The 24,081-nt window shown below is 39.3% G+C and overlaps 1 protein-coding gene across 2 annotated transcripts in view; it reads left to right on the forward strand.

Moving 5' to 3' along the window:
• Positions 1–15,233, forward strand: part of armc4 (armadillo repeat containing 4) — a 77,821-nt gene extending 62,588 nt beyond the window's left edge. Inside the window, exons 18-20 of one of the 2 annotated variants that reach the window (XM_012964903.3) lie at positions 4,573–4,761; positions 6,144–6,365; positions 14,861–15,233. In XM_012964903.3, coding sequence (XP_012820357.1) covers positions 4,573–4,761; positions 6,144–6,365; positions 14,861–14,974 — 525 coding nt within the window. In that variant the 3' untranslated portion in view covers positions 14,975–15,233. 2 annotated transcript variants of the gene reach the window in all.
• Positions 15,234–24,081: the final 8,848 nt, after the last annotated feature.

The following is a 24,081-nucleotide window of genomic DNA, read 5'->3' on the forward strand; positions in this document are numbered from 1 at the left end:
TTCTTTGCCATAACAATGTGATACTGTGCTTTACATACAGTGGGTTAATTGGCACTAATGTAGTAAGTTAGCCATTGCAAATCTAATTTTCCACCTCAATCTTCTTGCAGCTCTCTGAACAAAGCTAATTTATAATTGGTTGCTATGTGTTACTCTCCGGCTGCAAATTTGAATATTGTTAAAGGCATACTGTTAATATTTTTATGGTATACTTTTTATTTCTAATTCACACTGTTTACATAACAAATAATTCACTCTCCCATTTAATATTTTATTCTTGAAGCAACAAATGTATTTGTAGCTGTAATATTGGTGCGTAGGCGCCATCTCAGTGCATTGCGCCTGAGTCTGAGCTTTTAGAAGGAGTCAGCGCTACACATTAGAACTGCTTTCAGGTAACCTATTGTTTCTCCTACTCCCATGTAACTGGAGGAGTCCCAAGCCGGACTTGGATTTCTTACTATTGATTGCTATTCTGATACCTACTGGGAGCTGCTATCTTGCTCCCTTCCCATTGTTCTGCTGATCGGCTGCCGGGGGTGAGGGGGGATATCACTCCAACTTGCAGCTCAGCTGGTGACTGGTGTTTATCAGAGCACAGGTCACATGGCTGTGGCACCCTGGGAAATGAAGAATATGGCTAGCCCCATGTGACATTTCAAAATTAAATATAAAAAAATCTGTTTGCGCTTTTGAAAAATGGATTTCAATGCAGGATTCATTTTGGGATTCAGGTAAATTCTGTTCCTGAAAATAAAACCTGGCATTCGGCCCTATGCCAAAACCAAATCAGGAATCCTGAGAGCCTGCCTAAAACTAATCTGAACCCAAAAATCACGCAACTTTAAAGCTCTGGGCACTTGTCACAGATATTGCAAATTTTGGACAGTTTTTAACATGTAAAGAGTTCAGATTCAGTTCAATATTTAGCTAAATCCTGTGTGGAGAATCCAAATCCAAAAATTATAGGTTCTGTGTATCCCTAACTATTAACAAGTGCACTCTAAGGATTCCTACTTTCAGTGTGAGTTTCATTCCATAACTCGCTGTTATATACGTATCAGGGAAAAATTCTCTTTTTATTCACTTTGCTGCACCGTTTGTACCTGGGAAACACTAAAATAGGGAAATATTAACTAGTACCTGTTGTGCACTAAATAAAAACACACTAATTGAATCACACATGTTAAATATACAGCAATGTGTTTTCTGCGTTAAACCCACGGTGAACCCAATGCTATAGTAGTTCCCTCTGCCTTTAACTACTTTAGCAGGAGTTCCATTTGATTGTTTTTCATGACATTTTTTGCTGATGTTTTGTGTCTGTGTGTAATTGGGGAGGGAAGAAGGTTAGATAAACGTTTGCATTCTGAGTGTGACTCTTTAAGGCTGAACTCCGTTCATTAGAAATTGTCATCGTGAATTATTTTTGCTGACAAAATAGCGCATAGCAGACGTCATTGATCAGCTTCAATTAGTATTTTCCCTGTATTGGAAAAAAAATCACTGCACATTATTAAACTTCTCAACTGAGGGCCAAAGGTTTCTGCCCTGGCTAATTCATCTGCAAAACTAGACTTTCTGCTTGTGCCACATCACTCGCTGTCTTACATTAAATAAGCCTCTGCTTTGGCTCATATATGTTATTTGATATATGTATCCGTTTCACCTTTGTGCTACTAGTAAATGTAGGAGCAGCATCACACCAAACACCACAGTATACCTAGTCATTTCCCAGGTGCCTCTTGGGCAATCCTGTTAAAATGGCTGGTTGGTGAAACATTGACTGCTCATCATATTGTAAGTAATGATGAGCGAATCTGTCCTGTTTCGCTTCGCCATAAAATTTGCAAAACAGCAAGAAAATGCACAAAACGGCGAAAAATTCGCTAAACGCATTTGTCGTGCAATTTTTTTTGTCGTCCGCGTCTATTTTTTTGTTGCCCGTGTTTATTTTTTTGTCACCAGCGCTATTTGACACGACCTCGCCCTTTTTTGATGCGACCGCACCCAATTTGACGCGCGACAAAAAAAAAATTCCGCACAACAAATTTTTTCAGCCCGAATTCACTGCCAATGGCGAAATGCAAAAATTTGCTGCGAATCCTGGCGAAAAAATTAGTTCATCACTAATGGTAAGCATTCACCAGATACTTGCTGCTTTCAGCTCCTCCCAGTTGGGTCCTTCTCTTTCCTACTTCTGGGGAAGCTTAGTTGGCCTGATCTCCAGGAAAAGGGAGACCCTGAGGGCCAGATTCACTAAATATCCAATTTTTCGATTTATTAAAGACAATAGTGAATTTGATAAATCAAATCTGTTCAGAACAATTTCAGATCAATATACCAGAAAAGCAGTAATTCTATAAATATCTACAATTGAAATTTAACAAGTTAACTGGAAATTGTTTAAAAAATGACCATTGCGTGTAGGGGCACATTTACTAAAATGCGTTTTTTTCTGGCCTTGAAAGGCGATATGGTATAAATTCAAAGTAACCACAATCATTTCTGTAGTTCTAAAATGTCTCGACAATGCTTTTATCATTCGTACGAAAATATCACAGTTGCGTTCCGAAAGTCACAAATTTTTCGAGCCGAAAAGTTCGTAAACGCCACGAAAACAGTTCTGGCTGTGAAGCCTTCCATTGTTGGCTTGGAAGCATTATCTAGGACTCAATGGCACTCGACAGATCAAACCTGGTGAAAATATAGTCCCGATGAAAGTGTAACCAAAGCGTTACGGAATTCCAAAATGTTCGTATTCTTCGCACAAAATACAATTTTTTCCTGGAAATTTACCGAAAACCACAAAAAACTCGAAAATTTTGCATTAAAAAAAACGAAATTTTTGCATACATTCCAAAATGTTCTATAATTTAGAAAAAATATGAATTTATCTCTAAATTGTTTAGTACTGAATATATACAGTAGTTATCTATCTATCTAGATAATGTATAGATATTTTTAAATAGCTTGGATATCATGTCCTGAAGGAAAAGTCAGTAATAACTATCCATAGCCATCAACATGGATCTAATTGAGCAAGCTGGCCTGTTGAATTGACGTCACTTGTATCTATTCATAAAAGTTCCATCAATGTTAAATGCATTCACAGATCATTCTTTGATTAATCTGCCCCAAGTTTGATTTCTTCAGCCATTGTCCTTACCTGCTCTCAGCTATCAGAGTGCTTTTCCTGTAGCTGCAGGAAATTGATCATTTGGATCTCGGTATATCACTAGCATTTTTCCAAGACAACAGATTTCTCTCCTCTATGATGATTGATCGCATTTATTTGGTCAATAGATGGATTGGTTGTATTTAGGTGTATGAACAATTCATTTTATTGCACTGTATTTGATCAGCATTAGCGTGTTGCCTGTCGCCTGTATAATGCCTCTCATATTGTGTTAAGTGGTGCCTTCATACAGAATCATGACCACCCATGCACAGTAAAACTACAGCTATTTTTGACTAAAAAAAAAAAGATAAAGCTTTTTATACATAATGCTGGATTTTTAAAGGTGGAATAAGGGGCTTTATTATTACCCAAGCTTTAGGTTTGGCTACAAGAATGTCAAAAAACACAAGCTCTTCCGCAGTTGGGTTTTATTTTTTTTTTATACCATGAAAATGTTTTCTCCAAAAATAGAAAACATGAGAGAAGTTGGAGAACTCAGTCTCAGTTTCACCTGGAGCTCGGCTAATAATAAATCAGCCCCCAAGTGTAAATGCATTCAGTTTGTATTCATTTCCTGATATCACTGGTCCTGAAAAGACTCCACAAATGGAAAATTATTTTACTGAAATTCTTTTACTACGCATGCACCAAATGTATAGTTTGGCTCAGTACCGGATATCTCCACAAATGATTTGGCAAAATTTTGAACCAGATCAGAACTCTAATTTTCATATTAAATATCATGCTGTTGTCACATTACGGTAAGGGGTTTATTTATCTACGTTTGTATTTTTTTTTCAGAGAATTAAGGAATCAAGATTTGTTTATATTTATTAAGTTAAGAAAAACAAAACAAAAAAACTAAAACTTTGGCATCTAAAAGCTTGCGGGGTCAATGGGAGCCGCCCTAGCAAAACTGTAACTGTTTAGTCAATTCGAGTTTTTCATATTTTTTTTTCTTTGCAACCCATTAAAAATGTTTTTTACAAATTCAAGGTGCAGCTATTCACATTGTTTTAATGTTTTTATTCAATCCTATTTTTTAACATATAATAAATAAGGTAAGATTAGCTATTTTGTTTTTAATTCGGGGTTATTAAAAAAAAATTTTAAAAAAATATACGAAATTTCAAAAAATGAATTTTGATACGCCTCTAAATTGTGGAAGGATTCACCAAATCCTGGATTCAGTTGAACCCTAGTTTTTGAAGTCATGAAAAAAATTTAAAAAACTTTGTAAATAACGGGGAATTTCATAACTAAATTATGTTATTATAAACTAAAATAATAATACCGATGGTTTTATCATTTAATAAGATTTGTATTTCTGATTAACCAAAGATTGCCTTGTGTTTCATCCCAGTAATATATATATATATATTGTTCAATAGGATGCTGGAGAGATGGTTCGATCATTTGTTGGAGGCTTAGAACTTATTGTCAATTTATTGAAATCCGAAAACAAAGAGGTTCTGGCGAGTGTCTGCGCAGCTATCACTAACATAGCAAAAGATGAAGAGAACTTAGCGGTTATAACAGACCATGGAGTAGTTGCACTGTTATCTGCTTTAGCAAATACGGTACGTAAATACGTTGCTCTGTTATATTTCAGAAGTATTTTTCTTATAAATTCAAATGAATGTGAAAAGCTACAGTCAGTTATATGTGCATTACATTTAGGGGGAGATTTATCAATGTCCGGGTTTAATTTTTTTCACAATTCCTGCACACGATTTCCACACAAAAAAACTCAAATTCGGATTATGTCAAATTCTGGTCCAAAACCTCAAATTTCTGGTATTTATTAAGAATAAAGAACAAAAAAACTCAAATGTAAAACTTTGCCATGTAAAAGCTTGTGAGTTTATGTAGAAGTCAATGGGAGTGTCCTAGGCAAAGTCAAGTCATATTTTCAATTCAAGAGTTTTCGAGTTTTTAAACTCAAAAATTTGAGGTAATCAAGTTTTTTTTATTCAAGCGAGCATTCCATATGCGAGTTTATTTGACTTAGAAAAAAACAAACTCAAAAACTGATAAATAAGCCCATTAAATTAAGATAAAAAAAAAAACAGAACGTTCAACATTTTAATTTAGTGGCCCAGTTATTAAATCTACCAAACAATAACATGCCGATAAGGATAAATGTAAGATGTTATCTTTCATCTGGCCAACATCCCCCCAGTTTGCCAGCCATGTTGTATTAATCAATTTGTCTAGTCTTTTTCACCTTTCCTAACAAATCTGGTTTTCTGGTTCCTACATTTCCAGTTAAAGGAACAGTAACACCAAAAAATTAAAGTGTATAAAAGTAATAACAATATAATGCACTGTTGCCCTGCATTGCTACAACTGGTGTGTTTGCCTCAGAAAGACTACTATAGTTTATATAAGTAAGCTGCTGTGTAGCCATGGGGGCAGCCATTCAAAGGAGAAAAGGCACAGGTTACTTAGCAGATAACAGATAAACCCCCATTATATGGGGCTTATCTACTAGTTATCTGCTATGTAACCTGTGCCTTTTCTCCTTTTTCCAGCTTGAATGGCTGCCCCCGTGGCTACACAGCAGCTTATTTATATAGTAGCTTTTCTGTAGCAAAAACACCAGTTTTTTTGCAGAGCAACAGCACATTATCCCTATCTGCTCCCTAGCTGCTGAAATTTTATCAAGAACGCCAACCTCTTTTCTTGTACTGCAGAATGCTGCAATAAAACCAAGATAGCATTTCTCTAAGAAGGTTCTGAAGGCATCTAAACCATGAAAACCTTTCTATTTTAGCCATGGGAAAACCAATAATACATATCCTTTCTTTACTAGACGTTGTGTATATATATGTAAAGCTTTACCTTCCTCAGTCAGAAACCTTACATCAAAACCATAACTTTTTATAGAACTTTTATCTAATGATTGTTTCAACTACCAAGAAATGAGAAGTATTATATTATCTGTCTTCCTTTCTGCCAGACTGATGACAAATTGAGGCGCCACTTAGCTGAAGCAATCTCCCATTGTTGTATGTGGGGACATAACAGAGTGGCTTTTGGAGAGTCCAAAGCTGTGGCGCCCTTGGTGCACTACCTAAAATCCAGCGATCCTTTAGTCCATCGAGCCACGGCTCAAGCTCTGTACCAGCTGTCAGAAGACGCCAACAACTGCATAACGATGCATGAAAATGGAGTAGTAAAGGTAAGCAGCACTACAGGGGTCACTTGCATAAAACATTACCCACCTTGAATGGGTGGGTATCAGAATGAAATGTGTGATGTGTTCTTTCCTAACACAACAACGTATTTGATTATTGCATTTGGAATGGCTTCAGTAAAGGTTTACCTATACGTAGGGATTATTTTATTCAATCGTTAGTTTGCAACAATTATACATAACTGATATGAAGGCAGAATATTCAAAGCACTTAATTAAGTGATTGGGCATTTATTGTTGTTTATAGACACAGTATTATGAGCTTTGGTTTATTTTCTCTTAAAGGACATGTCAACCCCAAAAATGTTTTTTGCTTAATAAGAGAACATAATTCCAAGTAACTTTCCAATGTGAATTTATTAAAAATTATTAGTGCTTTAAAAGTTATTTGTAAATGTAATTGCTATAGAAAGCCGCATTTGCTGAACTCCTGGTTGTTACTGTATAAACAATGTTGCAAAGGCCAGTCTCCTCCAGCGAGTCAGGTCTGTCAGGCTGCTTCCCTGTGTTACACTGTTTCAACTGCCCCCAGACACTGCTTCTAATGGCAATTATATATACAAATAACTCTAAACCTCATTACAAATATGTAATGAATGTTTATTGCAAAGTTGCTTAGAATTAAGTTTTCTTTTAGTAGGAAAAAAATTATTTTTGGGGTTGACTTGTCCTTTAATTAAAAAGTAAAGAATGAGAATGTAGGTTACTCTGTGTACAGGATGTTCTGCGTTTGTAATTTCATATTTTAATGGGTGCTGCCAAAATGCATGCTTTTTCTATGGAAACCCTGAACATATCCCAAAAACAGCAAGGAAAACATCATATTTATGGCCAATAGAGGTGTTATTGCTGAGCGCGTATGCTAATATGCAAAGATGTTCTAAGCCCTTTCCATCATTCCATTTTCTCCAGTTTATAGACTAATACCCCAACTATTGTAAATGGCATCACTTATTACCCTTCTATTTGTGCCTGTGAAATTACCCACCCATCGATTTTAAGCTCTGCAGGCCAGGGCCTTCCTGTCTCTTATTATGGTACTATTTTTGTAACTGTGTATGTTTATAAACATTTAACAGCAATTTTGCTCATCCTATAGTTTGAAAGGAAATTTCAAGCAGACTTGGTTTGCAGTGTCCTTACTTATAGGGAGAGGAGGATGTCAGTATGGACAGAGGTTGGACATTGGAAGCTGACTATCCTCTTGGTCGTATATACTATGTGAACTGCCCCAAATGGACTCTCACTAATTAGCTTTTGCCTTATGTTAGTATTTTGAAGGTGTCCGTTATTTTGTAAAAAAAGGGTTTTTATAATCTATTAAAATAAAAATTCCTATAGTTTGAATTTTGGGAAATTTTGGGAAAAGCCTTCTCCCATAGACTCCATTATAAGCAAATAATTCTAATTTTTAAAAAATTAATAATAAAACAGTACCTTGTACTTGATCCCAACTAAGATATAATTACCCCTTATTGGGGGCAGAACAGCCCTATTGGGTTTATTTAATGGTTAAATGATTCCCTTTTCTCTGTAATAATAAAACAGTACCTGTACTTGATCCCAACTAAGATATAATTACCCCTTATTGGGGCAGAACAGCCCTATTGGGTTTATTTCATGGTTAAATGATTCCCTTTTCTCTGTAATAATAAAACAGTACCTGTACTTAATCCCAACTAAGATATAATTACCCCTTATTGGGGCAGAACAGCCCTATTGGGTTTATTTAATGGTTAAATGATTCCCTTTTCTCTGTAATAATAAAACAGTACCTGTACTTGATCCCAACTAAGATATAATTACCCCTTATTGGAAGCAAAACAATCCTATTGGGTTTAATTAATACTTAAATGATTTTTAGCAGACTTAAGGTATGGAGCAAATTACGGAATGATCCCGTATCTGGAAAACCCTAGGTCCTGAGCATTCTGGATAATGCGTCCCATACCTGTTTACAGTAAAACAGTTTTCCCTTATTTCATAAAGTAGTTTTGTGGTCCCACCACGATATGGTGCATAATATATTCCCTGATTTTACATTTTCCCAATTTTATGTAATTTTTTTATAGTCACCAGAAAAACGCAAAATGGGATTTCAACTGTAAATCCATTTTTAAGAGAAAACATTGGTTTACTAATCCTACAGAAGCAAAGGGAAATACCTACATTCAGTCGAAAACAAGAAACGTTTGGTCACATTGTTTGTACCAACATGCATAAGCCAACGTGCCCCCATTAACGCAGTGCCATTTTCTGTCAGCCTAGGATAATGTACAAGGTATCTGCTTCCTAGCCCTCTTAAATGCTGAGCAACTGGGCACGGAATAGCGGGAAAGCTAACATTCATATTTATATTTATGCACTGCAATATTTGCTTCTCCTATCTTTAATATTGTGTTTTAAGAACCGTGTTTACAAGCAGCACTATATAGTAAATATATATTATATAAGTATTTACATACACAATGCCTTCTTATATTCATCCTCTATAAAGCATGCCAAGCATTGTGGGGACTGAAAAATAATTGATAAAAATATATAAACCAGTTAACTGAAATGTAGACTCACCACAGAAGCTGGTGGGTCCAGGGGCAAATTGCCAAGACCTTTAGCTTTAGAACTGGAACTTCACTGATTAGTCGAACCTATGGTGTTTTCGTGCCACATGATATTCATGTAAATCATCCTGTAGGAAACAGATATCCACACATTAACAAAGATATGACTTGACAAAGGGGCTAATATGACAGTAGAAATGTAGAAAAGGAAATAGAAGCCCTGTTTTGTACACTTTCCTTGGAGATTACAGTATATAGGTTACTGACTGGTCCTCTTAGACATGAGAGGCTGCTTTATCAGTGACTATACTTTGGGCAACCAAGACTCAGTTAATATTACAATAAAACCATATGAAGAAGAAAAGGAAATAGCACCTGGAAAAGCAACTCAGCTACTACAAGTTCCTTGGCTAAAAGCAATCCATCTTCTGGTGTTGGAATAATTTTACTCCAATCTGAACCTGCTCTAACGTCGTTTGTATTATTCCTGGAAGCAGCGCTGTCTCCTATGCAAGAGGAGTATAAATGAAGGTGATGCCTGTCACTTGATATGAATTAGTTGCTAGTGAGAGCCCAAATAATAGGTCACTTGTATATTCATCAACCCTCAGAAATACATCTTAATCCCATTTTTTGTACTGGGCTCTCCATATATTTCAGTCTTGTCACACTCACAAAGTTCAGGTGAATCCATCAAACTCAGTTTTTCATTCAGTTTTTTTAATCACTACTGCAACTTGTCATGCTTTAACAATTAAAGGAGCGATTCTAATGGGATGCCAAGCTCTAACATTTATCCCAATCTGCTGGGAATGGCAGGCCAATAGTGCACATTTTTCAAAGTGTTACTGCATGTTTAAACAGGCTGCCAAAGACAAAATGTGTTTTCATGTCTTGAATCTTTCTTGGGGTGAAGACACACAGAGCTACTAGTAGCAGCTACTTGTCGTGGCTACTAAGATAGACAATGCTGATTATTTACTGATAATTGTCTCTACGTGTGTTTTAGCAAAGGCAATTCTCAGTACTGTCTATGGCAGGGTATTTTCTGGCATTTAGTAGCCATGAAAAAGTAGCTGCTACTAGCAGCTCAGTGTGTTTTCACCTTTAGGCCATTGACTAGATTAATGCTATCAAGTTACTTGACATTTGGAATACTAGCCCTCCTGATCCCCTCCTGATCAGGGCACAGACTTCGGAAGGGGAGACTTCCCAATCCTTACCTACCTGTGTATGAAGCAAGGCCTCTCAGTATTCTACATATAATATACCATGAGGTTCATGGAACTATAAAGTGAGGCATGTGTTGGGTCATTACTGGTGGAGAATGTCTCTATGTTTTTATGAGGGCCTTTTGAACCTAGCAGGTTTTTCCTTGCCCTGCAACTCCAACATTCTGTCTTTCTCCCATACATTCCTTAAGCTCCCCTCAATCCCTATTTTTACTTATAGTGTCATTATCCTTTCAAATAAGACTAACATAGGAACCTGTCCCAGAGGCATGTACATAGTCTGAGGCTACTGTGAGTGTGGACAGAACATGAGAAAGTAGGTATAGGAAGTGCAGATAAACAATATCATTGTTTACTATTCTGGACTGACTACCACTTGGTGCATTTAGTATATCTCTCCCATTTGTTAAGATTTTTTTTAAGATTTGTTCTCAATTTACTAACTGTGGGATTTGATCTATTATAATATGAATATATCACTAAAAGCTTAAAAAAAGAGAAGGTAAAACGTTCTTTAGCCTATTAATTCTCTCTTACTAGGCACAATGCACCGAGCTTATGGGATGCCTTTAACATTAAAGGCCAGTTAAATTTCCTTATGGGTTTCAAAAATGGCAGCAAATTACCCAGCACTAAAGAAGTCTCTCAGATCAGAAGTCTCTCAGAAATGTTATCAAGATTAAGCCACTTTGTTTTAGACTTATCACTAATAGATCAAGAAGGAATTCATTCTGAATTAATTCCCCTGTATTTAAAAGTGAAAAGTTAAAAAATGATCAAACTATTGTAGTACAGATTTCTCTGTGAGTTCTACGAACTGTCACAAATAAGTTCAAACGCACAGGAACACTGTCTGCATGAGGAGGACTCATTATGGCCTTAAATACATCATTAAACACTTGTAAGATTGACTGGAAATACACAAGAGGAGCAAAGCAAAATATATGCAGGTCCTTTTAATGGAAAAGATTTCTACTGGATATATCTGCCAGTTGCGCAGTGTGCCAGAAAGGGGGAATCTGGCACTGTCCTCCGCTAGCAACTCCATCTTTCATCTGTATTTCTCTTCTGTATTTATCTTGCTTTAAGAATATGCGGGGAATGTCTTTTCCTTCCGACTTGGCTCTCGTCATTAACCACAGAAGCACTCAGAGCAGCCTCTTGCAATTGTTCGGGTTTATATACTGTACTAGGCTGAGATTTTGCAGAATAACAAATGTTTATTTAATTTGACAGCAATAAAGCAAAGACAGAGTGCTACTGAAGGCTTTTACATGCACGTCATATAATCACTTGAAACTGCTACATTTAGGCAAAAGCGGGATTTTTCTTTAGGCAAATAATTGGAAAGCATTTTTCCAAGTCAAATTTTCAGATATTTATTGCTGATTTATTTGGCACAGATAGCTCACTATGTCTCACCTTGTTACTGTTTATAACACCATTGTGTCGTGTTGCACCATGTGACTTATATGGTATCAACTTTTTTCTCTTCCTCCATATAGGCATGACCAGCACCCCAATTTCATTACTACATTTCATTTACTGAATGAATGGGACAAATATATATTTAAGAGAATGCCAGAACTTGTAAGCTCTTTTGGGCAGGGCTCTCTTCACCTCTTGTATCGGTTATTGATTGCTTTATATGTTACTCTGTAGGTCCCACTCTGTATGTATGAAACCCACTTATTGTACAGCGCTGTGGAATATGTCGGCGCTTTATATATAAATGTTAATAATAATAACTTGGGTCTGGTGATTTATCACCACAGAGTAGGGGTTCATCTTACCTTTATATGCACTGAATAATATTGTAGTCTGTAGTTAACATTATTCTGTATCTATAATGGGTAGATGCACAGATAACAAGTTAGGGCATTTAACTAAGTTATACTAAGAGGTGTGTCAGTAATTAAAATGTGTTAGACACCAGATCCATATAGAGACACACTTATTTATTTGATGCTAAAATATATATTAAGTTGCACTGCTTGACCCCAAATTGATACAAATAATTTATACCCATCAATTATAAACAGAGTCATTCCATTTCATCATCATCATCAAAGTGTGCACCATATTCATCAACAGCAAAAATGTTTGAGAATGTATACAATACCTATATTAAAACAAGATGATATGCAAAAGTCATAGACAACTTTCAAGTAAAATATATGCACAGAGGGAAATTGTCACCACTGCTAAATATTGTTCACTTTAATCATTAAACTTTCCGAAAAGGAAATCAAAGCTGTTATGTGTTTGAGATCCCTTCCAGCTAAACTAGATCACTTGAAGGCCTTTATTTAAAACAGTAAAGAGTCATACAAGTTTATCTCCAGCAGGAGGCGGAAGCAGAGCCCCTCTGGCTGCCAAGCCATATTATCAGCGTGCGTTACTGGTAACTTCCTGCTATTCCCACCTTCCCCAGTGCTCCTGTCTTGCTAGCTCATACATATTCCACATATTGTGTAAGTGTAATTCCTAACTGTGCACTTACCTTACTGGGGACATGTAGTCAGGAGATTTTCCCTCCAGACCTACCCACCAGCATTTTCTACCCACCAGCATTTTAAAACAAAATGGCACTGACATTTTAAGATACAGTGTCCCCTGCATTTCATGAAACCATATCCCCAGCATTTCATGACATGGTGTCCCCAGCATTTCATGACATGGTGTCCCCAGCATTTCATGACATGGTGTCCCCAGCATTTCCTGGCACGGTGTCCCCAGCATTTCATGACAAGGTGTCCCCAGCATTTCCTGGGACAGTGTCCCCAGCATTTCCTGGCATGGTGTCCCCAGCATTTCATGACAAGGTGTCCCCAGCATTTCATGACATGGTGTCCCCAGCATTTCCTGGGACAGTGTCCCCAGCATTTCATGACATGGTGTCCCCAGCATTTCCTGGGACAGTGTCCCCAGCATTTCATGACATGGTGTCCCCAGCATTTCCTGGGACAGTGTCCCCAGCATTTCATTAAGTGCCATCCCCAGCATTTCATGACACGGTGTCCCCAGCATTTTATTAAGTGCCATCCCCAGCATTTCCTAACACAGTGTCCTTAGCATTTCATCAAACGGCATCCCCAGCATTTCATGACAACATCATGGGGAAAATAAACACAAAATATGACTTTTTCACGCAAGTTTTTGGTACGACCAAATAATTGCAAAAAAGTTTCAGTACACCCCCCCCTATATTTTCATGGAGTACAGATACCTCAACTTTGTAGAGATGAGTGGACACTGGCACACCTTACAGTATCTTTGGCCTTATGTTTGGCCTACCTTTGCATCTGTAAGGACTTCGATCATTTATGTCCACAGCAAAATTATACTTTGTACATTTGCTGATGTAAGTGAGCCCCAGTACACCCCCCCCTGTATTTTCATGGAGTTCAACTTTGTAGAGATGAGTGGACACTGGCACACCTTACAGTATCTTTGGCCTTATGTTTGGCCTTCCTTTGCATCTGTAAGGACTTCGATCATTTATGTCCACAGCAAAATTATACTTTGTACATTTGCTGATGTAAGTGAGCCCTATAGAGTTACTGAGGTGAATATATAGCTACTTGATGAATATATGGTACAGTATGGGGCCCTTTACCTAGAATGCTCGGGACCTGGGGTTTTCCGGATAAGGGATCTTTCCGTAATTTGGATCTCCATACCTTAAGACTACTAAAAGATTATTCAAACATTAAATATAAACCCAATAGGACTGTTCTGCTCCCAATAAGGATTAATTATATCTTAGTTGGGATCAAGTACAGGTACTGTTTTATTATTACAGAGAAAAGGGAATCATTTAACCATTAAATAAACCCAATAGGGCTGTTCTGCCCCCAATAAGGGGTAATTATATCTTAGTTGGGATCAAGTACAGGTACTGTTTTATTATTACAGAGAAAAGGGAAATCATTTAACCATTAAATAAACCCAATAGGGCTGTTCTGCCCCCAATAAGGGGTAATTATATCTTAGTTGGGATCAAGTACAGGTACTGTTTTATTATTACAGAGAAAAGGGAATCATTTAACCATTAAATAAACCCAATAGGGCTGTTCTGCCCCCAATAAGGGGTAATTATATCTTAGTTGGGATCAAGTACAGGTACTGTTTTATTATTACAGAGAAAAGGGAATCATTTAACCATTAAATAAACCCAATAGGGCTGTTCTGCCCCCAATAAGGGGTAATTATATCTTAGTTGGGATCAAGTACAGGTACTGTTTTATTATTACAGAGAAAAGGGAATCATTTAACCATTAAATAAACCCAATAGGGCTGTTCTGCTCCCAATAAGGATTAATTATATCTTAGTTGGGATCAAATACAAAGTACTGTTTTATTTTTACACAGAAAATGGAAATCATTTTTAAAAATTAGAATTATTTGCTTATAATTATTTTATGAATATATAGTATATAGCTATTTGATGAATATATAGTATATAACTATTTGATGAATGTATAGTATATAGCTATTTGATGAATGTATAGTATATAACTATTTGATGAATATTTAGTATATAACTATTTGATGAATGTATAGTATATAGCTATTTGATGGTATATAGTATATAGCTATTTAATTATAACCCACTATGAAGTAGACTTGCCTTTCTGGATCAGCTGCCTGGCTCTATATCACATGAATGCTTTTGTTTCCCCAGCTATTGATTGATATGGTGGGATCCCCAGACAGCATGCTGCAGGAGGCTGCGGCCGGATGCATAGCCAACATACGCCGACTCGCTCTGGCAAATGAAAAGGCACGATACGGCTAACCTAACCTTTAAGGAGAAGCATCATAATATTAACAACACCAATCTACTGATTCTGGATGTAAATCTCATTTTATTTCACAGCTAAGAAGTAATGCTACCTTGAGATATAGGAAACTTGTTTTTAAATGTTAAAAATGTAAAACTTGCCATAATAATATTTAAAAAAAAAAAGAATGTGTATTTATGTTTGGTATGAATATCAGACTTCTCTTTTCAAAGCATCCTAAATACGCACATACAGCAAAAGCCTTATTTATAACAATTGGTGCCTGTGTGTCTATTTGAAAGTCGCCTATATTTCTATTTTTTGGGGGGTCTGGGGTCCGCACATTTCTTTGAAAGAGATCATTTCTAAGACACTAAAAGAATGAGAGTGCAGTCCATTGATGTGAAATTCATATCAATCATAAAAAATGTTAGCAGAAAAGTTATTTCTATCACCCATTATATGACTGGCCTGGATTCAGAATTGACTACATTTCATACATTCATTTCATTTTCCCTTTGCCACAGCATTTGCTTCCTTTGGCGGCAGCTTAATGTTCATGAACACATGACGGTGAGGGCCCCAGAGGTAGAAGAATAACACCCTGCATTATGATAGCCATAATAAATAAACAAACGATAGCACAAAATAGGTAAAGACATGAGTAGAGACATACAGAATACTCATATTATGCACCTACAGCTTACCTACCCATGTAAATCCATATTTCTGTAATACGGCCCTTACTGCAGGTGCAGAAGATGTAGTTTAATAATGGAGGCAGCACAGAAAGAACATCAACAGCTCCTTCCTTTCTTATGAGTTAATGCCCCACTGGATTCAGAATAAAAAGTATCAACACTTTGTTTAATCTTACAAAAATACAGTATACTTGGGGGGGGGGGGAGAATATACAAAGTGTCGGTAAGTACTCAGTTCTTTCAGTGCTGGTCGCCAAATTGTAAAAGTGTTGTAGGCACGACAGATTCACAGGAGGTATGTTACAGTTTTATGGATTCCACCAAATTTTAAAAAGTGTCCTATGCACGTTAAACAATTGTTATTTCTTACATAGTAACATAGTAAGTTAGGTTGAAAAAAGACATACGTCCATCACATTCAACCATAATGACTATATATAACCTGCCTAACTGCTAGTTGATCCAGAGGAAGGCAAAACCCCATCTGAAGCCTCTATAATTTGCCGCAGAGGGGAAAAAATTCCTTCCTGACTCCAAGATGGCAATCGGACTGACTTCGGATCAACTTGTACTAAGAGCTCCCATAACCCTGTATTCCCTCACTTGTACTAAGAGCTATCTCCCATACCCCTGTATTCCCTCACTTGTACTGAGAGCTATCTCCCCTACCCCTGTATTCCCTCACTTGTACTGAGAGCTATCTCCCCTACCCCTGTATTCCCTCACTTGTACTGAGAGCTATCCCCCCTACCCCTGTATTCCCTCACTTGTACTGAGAGCTATCCCCCCTACCCCTGTATTCCCTCACTTGTACTGAGAGCTATCTCCCATAACCCTGTATTCCCTCACTTGTACTGAGAGCTATCTCCCCTACCCCTGTATTCCCTCACTTGTACTGAGAGCTATCTCCCCTACCCCTGTATTCCCTCACTTGTACTAAGAGCTATCTCCCATACCCCTGTATTCCCTCACTTGTACTGAGAGCTATCTCCCATACCCCTGTATTCCCTCACTTGTACTGAGAGCTATCTCCCCTACCCCTGTATTCCCTCACTTGTACTGAGAGCTATCTCCCCTACCCCTGTATTCCCTCACTTGTACTGAGAGCTATCTCCCATAACCCTGTATTCCCTCACTTGTACTGAGAGCTATCTCCCCTACCCCTGTATTCCCTCACTTGTACTGAGAGCTATCTCCCCTACCCCTGTATTCCCTCACTTGTACTGAGAGCTATCTCCCATACCCCTGTATTCCCTCACTTGTACTGAGAGCTATCTCCCCTACCCCTGTATCCCCTCACTTGTACTAAGAGCTATCTCCCATACCCCTGTATTCCCTCACTTGTACTGAGAGCTATCTCCCCTACCCCTGTATTCCCTCACTTGTACTGAGAGCTCCCATAACCCTGTATTCCCTCACTTGTACTAAGAGCTCCCATAACCCTGTATTCCCTCACTTGTACTGAGAGCTCCCATAACCCTGTATTCCCTCACTTGTACTAAGAGCTCCCATAACCCTGTATTCCCTCACTTGTACTGAGAGCTATCTCCCATACCCCTGTATTCCCTCACTTGTACTGAGAGCTATCTCCCCTACCCCTGTATTCCCTCACTTGTACTGAGAGCTATCTCCCCTACCCCTGTATTCCCTCACTTGTACTGAGAGCTATCTCCCATAACCCTGTATTCCCTCACTTGTACTGAGAGCTATCTCCCCTACCCCTGTATTCCCTCACTTGTACTGAGAGCTATCTCCCCTACCCCTGTATTCCCTCACTTGTACTGAGAGCTATCTCCCATAACCCTGTATTCCCTCACTTGTACTGAGAGCTATCTCCCATAACCCTGTATTCCCTCACTTGTACTGAGAGCTATCTCCCCTACCCCTGTATTCCCTCACTTGTACTGAGAGCTATCTCCCCTACCCCTGTATTCCCTCACTTGTACTGAGAGCTATCTCCCATAACCCTGTATTCCCTCACTTGTACTGAGAGCTATCTCCCCTACCCCTGTATTCCCTCACTTGTACTGAGAGCTATCTCCCCTACCCCTGTATTCCCTCACTTGTACTGAGAGCTATCTCCCATAACCCTGTATTCCCTCACTTGTACTGAGAGCTATCTCCCATAACCCTGTATTCCCTCACTTATACTGAGAGCTATCTCCCATACCCCTGTATTCCCTCACTTGTACTGAGAGCTATCTCCCATACCCCTGTATTCCCTCACTTGTACTGAGAGCTATCTCCCCTACCCCTGTATTCCCTCACTTGTACTGAGAGCTATCTCCCATACCCCTGTATTCCCTCACTTGTACTAAGAGCTATCTCCCATAACCCTGTATTCCCTCACTTGTACTGAGAGCTATCTCCCATACCCCTGTATTCCCTCACTTGTACTGAGAGCTATCTCCCCTACCCCTGTATTCCCTCACTTGTACTGAGAGCTATCTCCCCTACCCCTGTATTCCCTCACTTGTACTGAGAGCTATCTCCCCTACCCCTGTATTCCCTCACTTGTACTGAGAGCTATCTCCCCTACCCCTGTATTCCCTCACTTGTACTGAGAGCTATCTCCCCTACCCCTGTATTCCCTCACTTGTACTGAGAGCTATCTCCCCTACCCCTGTATTCCCTCACTTGTACTGAGAGCTATCTCCCATACCCCTGTATTCCCTCACTTGTACTGAGAGCGATCTCCCCTACCCCTGTATTCCCTCACTTGTACTGAGAGCTATCTCCCATATCCCTGTATTCCCTCACTTGTACTGAGAGCTATCTCCCCTACCCCTGTATTCCCTCACTTGTACTGAGAGCTATCTCCTCTACCCCTGTATTCCCTCACTTGTACTGAGAGCTATCTCCCCTACCCCTGTATTCCCTCACTTGTACTGAGAGCTATCTCCCATACCCCTGTATTCCCTCACTTGTACTGAGAGCTATCTCCCATAACCCTGTATTCCCTCACTTGTACTGAGAGCTATCTCCCATAACCCTGTATTCCCTCACTTGTACTGAGAGCTATCTCCCCTACCCCTGTATTCCCTCACTTGTACTGAGAGCTATCTCCCCTACCCCTGTATTCCCTCACTTGTACTGAGAGCTATCTCCCATAACCCTGTATTCCCTCACTTGTACTGAGAGCTATCTCCCATAACCCTGTATTCCCTCACTTATACTGAGAGCTATCTCCCATACCCCTGTATTCCCTCACTTGTACTGAGAGCTATCTCCCCTACCCCTGTATTCCCTCACTTGTACTGAGAGCTATCTCCCATAACCCTGTATTCCCTCACTTGTACTGAGAGCTATCTCCCATAACCCTGTATTCCCTCACTTGTACTGAGAGCTATCTCCCATAACCCTGTATTCCCTCACTTGTACTGAGAGCTATCTCCCATACCCCTGTATTCCCTCACTTGTACTGAGAGCTATCTCCCATAACCCTGTATTCCCTCACTTGTACTGAGAGCTATCTCCCCTACCCCTGTATTCCCTCACTTGTACTGAGAGCTATCTCCCCTACCCCTGTATTCCCTCACTTGTACTGAGAGCTATCTCCCATACCCCTGTATTCCCTCACTTGTACTGAGAGCTATCTCCCCTACCCCTGTATTCCCTCACTTGTACTGAGAGCTATCTCCCATATCCCTGTATTCCCTCACTTGTACTGAGAGCTATCTCCCCTACCCCTGTATTCCCTCACTTGTACTGAGAGCTATCTCCCATACCCCTGTATTCCCTCACTTGTACTGAGAGCTATCTCCCATAACCCTGTATTCCCTCACTTGCTAAGAAGCCACCCAACCCCTTCTTGAAGTTAATATCACTGTAAAAATGTAATTTGTACACCAAAAATCTCTATACAGTCGTAAGCAAAATGTACCTAATTCTTCCCCACATTTTCATCAGGCAGAGAGATTTTGGTGTAAAAAAAATGTCTGTAAAAATACCATGAGTCCAACTTATTCTACATACGGCACAAAAATAGCCACTTTTTAACAACATTTTTTGAAAATTGTCTGTAGAGGCGGAAAAATGTCAAAATTGGTTTCTGAATAAGTTGGTGCAAAAAACAACATTTTTAAATGGCATTTTCCTTTACTAACATTTTTGTGAACTTCCCCCCATGGAGGACAGAGGTAATTTTTTTTTATAATGATATTTAGATTTTTCAATATCCATTTCACACCACAGGTTTGCAGTCAAGTTTTTTCTTCACTGGCGTGTCTTCCCCCTGAGCCCATATATACAGTATAAATATATATATATACACAATTCCTGGTTGATCTGCTGTCGTATGTCATCTTGTCCATTTGTGGAGAAACCTACCGCACATTTCTTGTACTCATGACAATGAATACGATTAAAAGAGTAATCCAAAAACAAGTATATGATACGCAACATGACTGTATCCGCAACACTCAACTAGTGGCTGTAGATAAGGGACATTACTCTGCCTACCCCCACCCACCAGCAATACATTAATGAGGTGAGACGGGGCTACCGCCCTCTGCGCCACTGCCGCTATTTGTAGGAACTGTATGTAGGTGGGCTGGGTCTTGAGAAGATAGGGATTATTTTTATGTATGGGGAGGCCCATTTATCAACATTGTCATTTTATTTTGAAACCACGGCTAAACTTATTTCCACTAAACCACAAATACCAAGTGATTTATTAAAATAGCCTTTTAAAACTGCACAAACAAAAAAACACAGGGAAAACTTTTTGAAATTTTTCCATTTATCAACAAATGGAACAACCAAAAAATCCAAAAATCTGTAATATCAGGAAGTGGAAGAAGATCGTCCAATTGGGAACAGGACGGCGGCCAACTGACTTCTACATAACCATGACAGCTTTTAGATGGCGTACTCTTTCTTTCAGATTTGTTGCAGTTTTGAAGCTTAATAAATGACAAAAAAAATCATGTTTTTGTCCTCAAAAAATGTAAGTTTTAGCGTAAAAAACCATGAACGTTAATAAATGCCCCCCACATCGTGGGCCTCCCCTCAGCTGTTGCTGTTCTAGCCAGAAGCCTTTGCTGCCTATAGATAATAAGGTTCCGGGTGTAGGGAAATATAATGATTCTTTTCTCTAGATATATCGGATATACCTCATTATGGAGTCCATCCCTGAAACACTGTATTTTTGACTCAATAAACACAAGGGTCATTCCCCAACGTTGAATATATTGAAATCTCTTGTCCAGAAACCCTATATCCAGAAATGTCTGAATTAGGAATGTAGGAAGTCCCTCTCCCATGGAGTTAAATTTAAGCAAATAATTTAAAATGTTCTTCACGATTTGCTTATTCTCTATAATAATTACTTTGTTGGTAACTTAGCGGCATGAATTCTTATTGGGTTTATTCAATGTTTAACAGTTTATGAGTAGATTTAAGTTATGGAAAGATCCCTTATCTGGAAAACCCCAGGTCCCCAGCATTCCAAATAATACCTATAATATGTTCTGTTTATAGTGGTGATGGTTTTTGTCTCATTTTAGCCCTAATTTTCATGGTTGCACAAAACTATATATTTGTAAAATGTGTCATGTCTGCCCTAATCACTGAGTTTATTTTTGCACATTACCCGCAGATGAGTGTTGCTCACATATGGGCTGATAGAAAATTCACAGACTGCTATGTTCCAATAGCTGGAGCGCGCGGATCATTCCAAAGACATGTTGTCATTTCTCGTAATCTTACAATCTCCATAAATACGAAAAGCATAGAATTATCCCGAAGCAGCTCGTAGGTATGATGAAACAGGTTCAGTTAAGCACATATGAAAGAAAACTTTTCAGCACATATGTAGCAAGACTAAGGGGCAGATTTACTAATCCACAAATCCAAATAGGAAAAATTTGGATTGGAAATGAACATTTTGCGACTTTTTTGCAATTTTTTCATTTCCGTTATGACTTTTTCATAGCCGTTACGACTTGCGCGAATTGTCGCGACTTTTTCGTAGCCGTTACGATTTGCTCATATATTGTCGCGACTTTTTCGTATTGAGCGCTCGTAAACGGCGGGCAAACCTTTCAGACTTTGCATGATTTTGGAAGCCTCCCATAGGACTCAATGGCACTCTGCAGCTCCAACCCGGCCCAAGGAAAGTCTCCCATAGGGCTCAATGGCACTCTGCAGCTCCAACCTGGCCCAAGGAAAGTCACCCATAGGGCTCAATGGCACTCTGCAGCTCCAACCCGGCCCAAGGAAAGTCTCCCATAGGGCTCAATGGCACTCTGCAGCTCCAACCCGGCCCAAGGAAAGTCTCCCATAGGGCTCAATGGCACTCTGCAGCTCCAACCCGGCCCAAGGAAAGTCTCCCATAGGGCTCAATGGCACTCTGCAGCTCCAACCCGGCCCAAGGAAAGTCTCCCATAGGGCTCAATGGCACTCTGCAGCTCCAACCCGGCCCAAGGAAAGTCTCCCATAGGGCTCAATGGCACTCTGCAGCTCCAACCCGGCCCAAGGAAAGTCTCCCATAGGGCTCAATGGCACTCTGCAGCTCCAACCCGGCCCAAGGAAAGTCTCCCATAGGGCTCAATGGCACTCTGCAGCTCCAACCCGGCCCAAGGAAAGTCTCCCATAGGACTCAATGGCACTCTGCAGCTCCAACCTGGCCCAAGGAAAGTCTCCCATAGGGCTCAATGGCACTCTGCAGCTCCAACCTGGCCCAAGGAAAGTCTCCCATAGGGCTCAATGGCACTCTGCAGCTCCAACCCGGCCCAAGGAAAGTCTCCCATAGGGCTCAATGGCACTCTGCAGCTCCAACCTGGCCCAAGGAAAGTCACGATACTGAAGCTTGAATGAATCCGAAACTTTCGTACTCGGCGCAACGGCTACGAAAAAGTTGCGAAAATTCGCGCAAGTCGTAACGCTACGAAAAAGTTGCGACAAAAATCGCAAAATACAGATCAGTATGTACCCAGTTTAGGCTCAGTATAACTGAATAGCTTTCTCACAAGCATACACAGATATTGGCAGCAATGGCTACGTCAGCAAATGTTGAAAAGACATTTCAGCAGGAATTCAAGGCCAATATTTTGAGTCTGAAATTTGACAGCATGGGGGTGCCAAAACATACACCTAGCAGAGATATCTGAAGCCTGTGGCCCCACTGGGAACCAGATAGGGCCTTACTGGAAACAGATAAAGTGCGATGCTTAATGATGTCCTTTCAACATAACAGTCCATTAAGCCCCAATCCTTTAAATGTGCCAAACCCCCCCCCCCCGTCCTATTGAAGTCCAGTAAGATCCCCCCTAATTAGATGGCTACACTACCTTCATGTTTCTTTTACACTTGTCTGAAGGTCATGTGACATTAGGAAGGATCTGAATGTGTAAATATGCCCCTCTTTAATTTGCTGTTCCCTAGCTACTGATTCACCTTGCAGAATTCACGTCCATTTCCTCAAGCTGCCCGCCCCAGTCTTCCTGTCTATTGTGCGAGACTGTAACTCACAGCGCAAACTCTCTCTTTTCTCATTTTTACTCTGCCATTAACTTTTTGTCGCATTCATAGATAGACGCAAGGTTAATATGACTTTTAGCTCAATATATTAGAGACAAAGAGAATTTCCATATAAAAACAAAATGATTCCAACTCAAATACCGCAGTGCAGAACTATAATAAACTAATATAAATCTGCTTACCCTTTAGAAAACTGGAGTTTCCATATGAGACTGCAATCTTGCTTCTGCGTATTTTTATTTAGTGGATATTTTACCATTTCTTAAAAAAAAGAATAGGTTTAAGGGATCATTATACAAACCAATCAGAGCTGCAGGGATGCCCAGCGCAAAGATCTCATTGGTGGGCCCCCAGAGTTGCCCCAAGATATTAGTAAAATGTCTACCATCAAGAAGGAGAACTTGAATATGTTAAAGCAAGAAATGAAGCAGATGAACCATATTAACATTTTAAAAATTCTTATTTTAAAAACTCCCCAAGGAACATTTTTTCTAAAAAAAAATGTGTAAATATGGTTGAAATTGAGGCCTTCCAGCTGACTAAAAGGAGGGGTCTGCCATTTCTAGGGGACCAGTTGGGCTTTATTCTATTTAGGCATCTCTAATTTAAATTCCTCTGGATTTTGTTTGGCTGCAACTTACAACGTTTGTACAGCACAGTGTTTAGGATATATATTCTATAGGTGAATATTAGTGTGCATATTCTATAGGTGTATATTAGGGTGTATATTCCATTGTTATGGTGAATCAGTTAATCTGAATATCCCCCCAAAATACCTGGGGTCATTTATGATGTTCCTGGGCACAAGAGAAAGCAGTTATGGATTGGCTGGCTGCACTCTATGCCTCATGTCAGATAAAAAGTCCTGTGTGAGGTGCAAAGCGCAGCATAGGTGGGTACAGGCCAACCCTGCCCTTATCATACATGATGAGTAATGA

The sequence above is a fragment of the Xenopus tropicalis genome, chromosome 6 (genome assembly GCF_000004195.4).
Source record: "Xenopus tropicalis strain Nigerian chromosome 6, UCB_Xtro_10.0, whole genome shotgun sequence".
In the NCBI taxonomy this organism is placed as follows: Eukaryota; Metazoa; Chordata; class Amphibia; order Anura; family Pipidae; genus Xenopus; species Xenopus tropicalis.